Below are 6,901 nucleotides of genomic sequence, written 5' to 3'. Positions count from 1 at the left end.
ACACACCTCTAGTGACTACCATTGCAACAATCCCAGTGAGTACTACTCCAAGTTATATTACCACAGGAGCCATGAGCAGCCTCTCAGGTACACCAAGAACTACAAGCAGCAATTCAGTCACCTCAGCAGCTGCTACTATCAGCTCTACTATACCAACTGATTCAACTCGCAGCTCCCCAACTCCAGGAGCCCCCACTAGCACCTCCAGCACACCAGAAGTTTCCACAATCACTACACCCGCATCAAGTGCCACTACCAGAAAGACTGCCATTACCACACCTGCAGCCACCACCAGTAGCCCCAGGACACCAGCTCCTATGACTATCAGCTCTACCACATTAATTACAGCAGTACCAACCCCAACCACAACAGTAAACACCAGGACACCTTTGATTACTCGTACGTCAACAGTGCCAGCAACTATTTCTCATACATCTACCCCAACAACAGTTATGAGCAGCATCCTGACCACCCCAGCAGCCACAAGTAGCACAACCTCCATTGCCACTAGTCACACCTCCACCCAGTCAACTATGAAGACCAGCAGGTCTACAACACATGCAGCTATTACTGTTACTACCCCAACAACAATGGCACCAGCCACCAGTACTCATTTTCCTACAACATCAGCCACCTCCCACTGGACCACAGCATCAACAACAGCCACCACCATAAAAGCAACCACTCAAGGTAAGCATCTGGTTTCTTTTTTGCTGAATCCCTTTGTAAGGACTGTTGTGATTTAGTGCACTGAACTGGAAACGAGTCTTAGACTGAGCCCCTGAATTTCTGTGAACGGGTTCAGTCATGTAATGCCCAACCCAGTTTCCAGGAATCAGAATGGAGTAGCCTTTTAGTCTCAGATACTTTTGGAACCTCTGCCTTTAATGAGATGTTTTCTGGAGAATGAGAGTCCCTTGAGTTTTTTTTCACTTTCAGATTTGGGGCTCTTCTTGGCTCAGGGAACACTTTCTTCCTTCTCTCTTTGAAGTTTCTGTGAAGTTTCTGGTGGTTTGTATTTGCACCACCCAGGTATTCTCTTCCTGTCATGGCTTACAGGCTTGAAGAGAGTGTTTTGTATGGAGTGGTCGATACCAACGTAACATGAATATGGTATAACGGCCAACTTCCTAAGCAGTTACCTCTGTTCCCTTTTTCATGGTGGTCTATTTTCATTCACTCCCATTTCCTTCTCTCCCTTGCCTTGCTGCCATGGTGAGATGGCTCAATGGAAGGCAAGCGGAGCCTGGCACTTCAGTGGATAATGAAATTAAAAGGGAGCTTGCCTATATTGGTCTGAACATTCTAGACAGTGATCCTTGGCAATTTTCTGAAAAGGCATTGTCAACAATCACTAGCGAAAGTCAATTCTTGCCAAGTTCCAAAATTTACAGAAACAGGTCGCTGGTAATTTATGTACATCATGGCAGTATTGAGCAAGGTCTCACAGAGCTCTTTTCAAACCTATGGGTGACTGGGACAGAAGTACTGCATCATCAGCATATAGTAGGACTGATAGGCATCTGTTCGCTAGCCTAGGAGAATGGATGTCAGGATGGTCAAGGGCTATACCTAAAGAATTTATATAAAAATTAAACAACAGTGGAGCAACTATAAGTAAGTGTACTGCCTTCAAGTCCATTCCGACTTATGGCGACCCTATGAATAGGGTTTTCATGAGGCTGAGAGGCAGTGACTGGCCCAAGGTCACCCACTGAGCTTCATGGCTTTGTGGGGATTCAAACCCTGGTCTCCCAGGTTGTAGTCCAACACCTTAACCACTACACCACACTGGCTCTCGGAGCAACTATACAGCCTTGTTTTACTCTTGTAGATGTTGAAATGGTGCTAGAAAAGAAAGCCTTCAGATTGTATCTCATTTTTAAACTGGTACTTTCATGTAGCTTGTACATAAGGAGTAACACGCAGTGATCAGTCATAGAGTCCTATAATTTATGCCAAAGTTTATCACTAGAGAAGGAATCAAAGGCTGATTTGAGATCAATAAAGGCTGCAAATATAGACATTTTGGGTCTGCTGGTATATTTTTCTACCAGTTTGTCCATCAGCCAGAATATTTTCTTGTTCCATCCAAGCCTGAAGTTTCCAGAAGTGATGGCTAGAGTAAAGCTTGCTGATTATGGTGAACAGACTGATTGGGCATTAATTTGTTGGATTGTCCTTCCATTTTTGAAGATGGGAATGATAACAGCTGTGCCTCAATCAGGTAGAATATGAGCATTTTGATCTACATAAGTCGAGGTTTGCCACATTTGGTGCCCACCAGTTGATGTTTCTCTTTATTGACTCTGGAGGAATGTAATCACAACCTAGGGCCTTGCCAGCTTTTAGTTGATTTACCAGGTCTTCTACCTCAGAAGCTGAAACAAGGAGCCATTAAAGTAAGGATCCAGAAATACACTCCAGCCAAAAAGCAGGTATCTCCTCTTCAGAGCTTGGGAAAGTTACCTTTTTGAACTACAACTCCCATCAGCCCAATCCAGTGGCCATGCTGGCTGGGGCTGATGGGAGTTGTAGTTTTAAAAAAGTAACTTTTCTAAGTTCTGCCAGGAGGTATATGGCAATCCAGATGTGACGAGCCACAGCTAGAGGAGACTGCAGTGAGGACATGGCCTCTTTTTGGATCTAACTGTGTAGATTGAGCTGTTGCCATACTGCTCTTTGGACACTCTTCTTTTTCACTTTAAGCAGGGTTTTGTACCTTTTAAAAATATATATAAAGGAATTAGATTGCCCAATGGAACCGTTCAAGGGTTTTCCTTATATGATCTAAATTTGGCAGATAGATCTTTTTTTAGCAGCAGCAACATACTCACTGTCGAACCAGCCCTTAGATCTGAATTTGTTGGCCTGTAGTTTCCAAGGTTTGGGGGGGAATCCTTTAACTCTTTGATCAGTGTATTGTAGAGATCTAAAATTCCATGTTTTGGACCCACTGTAAGAATAGAAGAGCAAATCATGTAAAGGTGGTCAATATCTAGCAGCTCTGTGACGGACCTGTATCTAACCTCTCGGACCATCTGATCCTGGTGTTTCTAATAACCAGTAGCGTAGTGACAAATTCAGAAGTGCAGGGCCCCTTCGTAAAAGTCACAGCCACTCACTCTCATAGCCACACCCCCTTCTAAGATTATACAACCTTTTAATATTATAGAGTAATCTGGCCAAGCTTGGATACTGCTTTCTGCTTCTCTGTCACTGCCACCATTTGACTTTCCTTTCTCACTGTCAGTGATATTGCTTGAATTACTGTATTGAGTATCTACACATTTATCAACTGCTCCTATCAAACTGCTTGACAACATAGATGGGATGTTATTATCAGGATTCACTGCCTATTCTGCTGCAGTTGCAGAATTCCCACTTTCTACAGTTTGACTTGGTTTTTTGAAGAAGGAATAAAAGCTTGCTTGCAATTGATTCCACTGGGGCCTGCATAACTAACTCAGAAGGTCCTACAGCAATGAAGAAAAAAACTTTTAAAGAACCTGCTGTATACATCGGCTTCCCCCCTCTCACTCTCTTCTCAGGGTGGTTTTTTTTGCTGCTGGATTAAGACAAAGCCTGTTTTTCCTCAATGAAGGAATTCACACTCTCTAAGCAGGGCATGCACTAATTTTGCATAGGGATTTGTCACTGTTTGAATTTTGCCATCTTCTAGAAGGTAAGAAGGGATTTTTCCAACCCCTTCTCCTATCTCCCTGTGTCACCCTCTCCTCCTTCCACATAAACATAGAATGTAAGAAAAGGAAAGAGGTTTTAGCCCATTCAGACAGTTTTTCATCATCATTATTTTTATGCTGTAAGGTAAGGAATTTCCATTGCTGAGTTTCCCTTCTTGGATGCCATACTAAGACTCAGAGTAACTGCATTTGGGCAGAGCTTATGAGTTTCAGGAGGAAATTTAAGCATGGAAATTCCTCATCCTAATTTCTGGTGTTGGCTGCAGCACACACACACACACTTTCTCCCCCTCCCCCTTGAATGTGTTTTTTCTTTCTTTTCCTACTCCTCCCCTACTCCTGGATTTGGGCTGGAACAAAACCATACATCTTCCTTCCCTCCCCCACCCCTTTTCTTTTTGCTGCTGGGGTGAGAATGAAATCCTGGTTAATGCCTTCTCCTACAACACACTCTCCTGTCATGCTGATTGGCTAGTAGGATACTGAAGACATAGGGACCCTGCTAGGACCTGGCTCCCAAAAAACTAAGAGGTCTAAGACCTCCCAAGACCCTGAACAGCTACACACTTGCTAACAACAGCCTTGAGATTTGGCTAAAAAGCGTCATATGCATAGATATGCAGTTCTAGAGGTTTAAAGTCAGGACTAGAGGCTTAAAGTCTACCTCCAGTTCCATCACAGAATGTAGCAAATTGCAACTGGAGATGACAATCTATGACAGTCATCCTAACACCTAAATTCTCCTCAAGTGTCACCAGTTCGGTTGTCATTTATAATACATAAGTCCAATCGATGCTGCATTTAAGCCAGGCAGAACCCTACATAATTACATGTGTTGTCTTTAGAGTAGCAGGCATTTAACAAGGGGAAAGTAGGGCTTTCCGGAGGGCAGGTATTATGGTAAGCATAAAGGACAATGTCATTTGGCCCCAGTATGGTGTTGAAATTGCCTCCCATGATTATTTGTTTAACAGAGATGATTAATTGTAGGGCTACAATCTAAATTTCTAGACTTTGCCATATTTTATCTGGGAATGAAGAAGTTGGGGGAGGGTAAATAACACATTAGAGCGATAAAATTTAATAAGCACTACTATCACAAGATGATCAAGAGGAGATTAGTCAGTGACATGTGAAGCCTAGTGGAAACAAATATACTACCCCTAAACTACCACTTGGCCTGCCCTTCCTGTTGCTGCTGGGAGGCATATAGTTGATGAGCAGTAAAAGTATTTAATTCTATCTGATATAAGGCCCAGGTCTCTTGTAGCATCAAAATATCAAATTTAGGAAATCATCTCTGTTCTTTGAATTCCATCCAGCAATATTCCATGAAAGGATGGACAGTTTTGTTTTCAGAGTGTTAATCAAGGTTCTCTAAAGAGAGCTCTTTTGTGGACTCAATGCTCCAAGGGGTTGCTATAATATCATATTTGGCCAGAAGTAGTTCATTTGGCTCAGAGCTCCTCTGAGCGTGAATGCAAGTTTTTGCCTTCTGCAGATGTGAAGTTTGAGGGCAATACAAGACCAGATTTTCATCACTCTCCATCATCTGAACATGCAGGGGGTTCACTGGCAGGGTATCGCCAACATGTCATCTGCTGCTGAAAGAATTGCATTGAGTACCTGTTAGCTACCGGGCTAAGTTCAAGGTTCTAGTTTTGGTGTACAAAGCCCTAAACAGCTTAGGTCCGGGATACCTGAAAGACTGTCTTATCCCTTATATACCCAGCCAATCACTGTGGTCTGCAAGAGAGGGCCTCCTGCAGTTACCATCTTATCAGGAGGTCCATTCAGCACAACATAGGAAATGGATCTTTATTGTAATGGCACCTACCCTTTGGAATTCCCTCCCCTTAAATATTAGGCAGGCACCATCTCTGTTATCTTTTCAGCACCTACTGAAGACCTTCCTCTTTCAACAAGCCCTCTAAGTTGAGACCTTATCCCAGTCTTTCTTTGTGTTGGAATTACTTTTTAATATGTTTTTAAACCTTTTTAAAAAAAAATTTAAAGATGTTTTGTTTTAATATATTTTAAAAACCTGCTTTTATGGTGTTTTAAAGTATTTTTAGTATTTTTGTTTGCCGCCCTGGGCTCCTACTGGGAGGAGGGGCGGGATATAAATCTAATAAATAAATAAATAATTGTTGCTCTGCACAAAGACTGCTGCTAACCACATTTCATGGGGTGTTGTGGGGACTTCTGTCTTCTAGAAAAATGTGAAAATGGAGGAACACATGATGGCATTAAATGTTTGTGTCTGAGTTTATTCTATGGACCAAAGTGTGAATTCCCTGTAGAGATCCCTTCGGAATTGGGTAAGTGGAATTGTGAATATTTTAAAAAAGGACCATGGCCACAATATAACACATAATCAAAGCCATAACTTCACAAATGTAATATACAATCTTGATAAGGATGCTATTTTTTCCTCTTATTATTTCTTCTTGGAGTAGAGCCATTTACAATAGCTATACGAAATTATACGGAAATCTTTGAACTTTGGACCAAACTACACGTTGTGCGAAACAAGCTTTTAAAAAATGCTTAAGGTGGCCATTTTTATTTTGAAGGAAAAGCAGCATTCCCACCACTAATTCCCAATTTGCACTGCAAAATCTGGATTGGAGCCCAGCACCAATTTTCCACTCTAGCTGATCTTTGTCCCTGAAGGGAGTGTTTACTGCATCTTTGGGGGTAAATATCAGCCACGGAGTGGAGGCAATCCCTCCCTCTGAATCAGTGCTTATAGAATGGGGCAAGGCTTCTTCATTTGCAGGAAACTTTTCCTAGCAGGGGCAGCCAGGCACAGTTAGCCACCTAGACTGAGGGCACTTCCAGACAACCTGTTTGTTGAGCATTCATCCTGATTTGTTTGCAGGGAGGTTGGAGGACATTGGCTATTTAATGAGCATTCATTCTGATTTGTTTGCGGGACGTTAAATTAGCACCAAACCAAGATTTATCCCACACTTTCCAGTGCACTTCCCTATCATTTTCCGTATCCCAAAAAATCCAATATTTGTGAGAAGCCAGTTTGTTGTGCAACTATAGAATCATAGAATCATAGAGTTGGAAGGGGCCTTGTAGGCCATCGAGTCCAACCCCCTGCTCACAGCAGGAAATCCACAGCTAGAGCATCTCCCGCAGATAGCTGTCCAGCCTCTGCTTGAAGACATCCAGCGAAGGGGATC

The 6,901-nt window shown here is 42.5% G+C and overlaps 1 protein-coding gene across 2 annotated transcripts in view; it reads left to right on the top strand.

Moving 5' to 3' along the window:
* The first annotated feature begins 571 nt into the window (after positions 1-571).
* Positions 572-6,901, top strand: part of LOC133366167 (mucin-3A-like) — a 29,237-nt gene continuing 22,907 nt past the window's right edge. For both annotated transcript variants that reach the window (XM_061588957.1, XM_061588955.1), the window contains exons 1-2: positions 572-690; positions 5,921-6,025. In XM_061588957.1, coding sequence (XP_061444941.1) covers positions 591-690; positions 5,921-6,025 — 205 coding nt within the window. In that variant the 5' untranslated portion in view covers positions 572-590. The remainder of the gene's footprint in view (positions 691-5,920; positions 6,026-6,901) is intronic.

Source organism: Rhineura floridana, chromosome 11, assembly GCF_030035675.1.
Source record: "Rhineura floridana isolate rRhiFlo1 chromosome 11, rRhiFlo1.hap2, whole genome shotgun sequence".
In the NCBI taxonomy this organism is placed as follows: domain Eukaryota; kingdom Metazoa; phylum Chordata; class Lepidosauria; order Squamata; family Rhineuridae; genus Rhineura; species Rhineura floridana.
The sequence above is the reverse complement of the archived record's forward strand: the minus strand, read 5'-3'. Positions and strand labels throughout refer to the sequence as shown.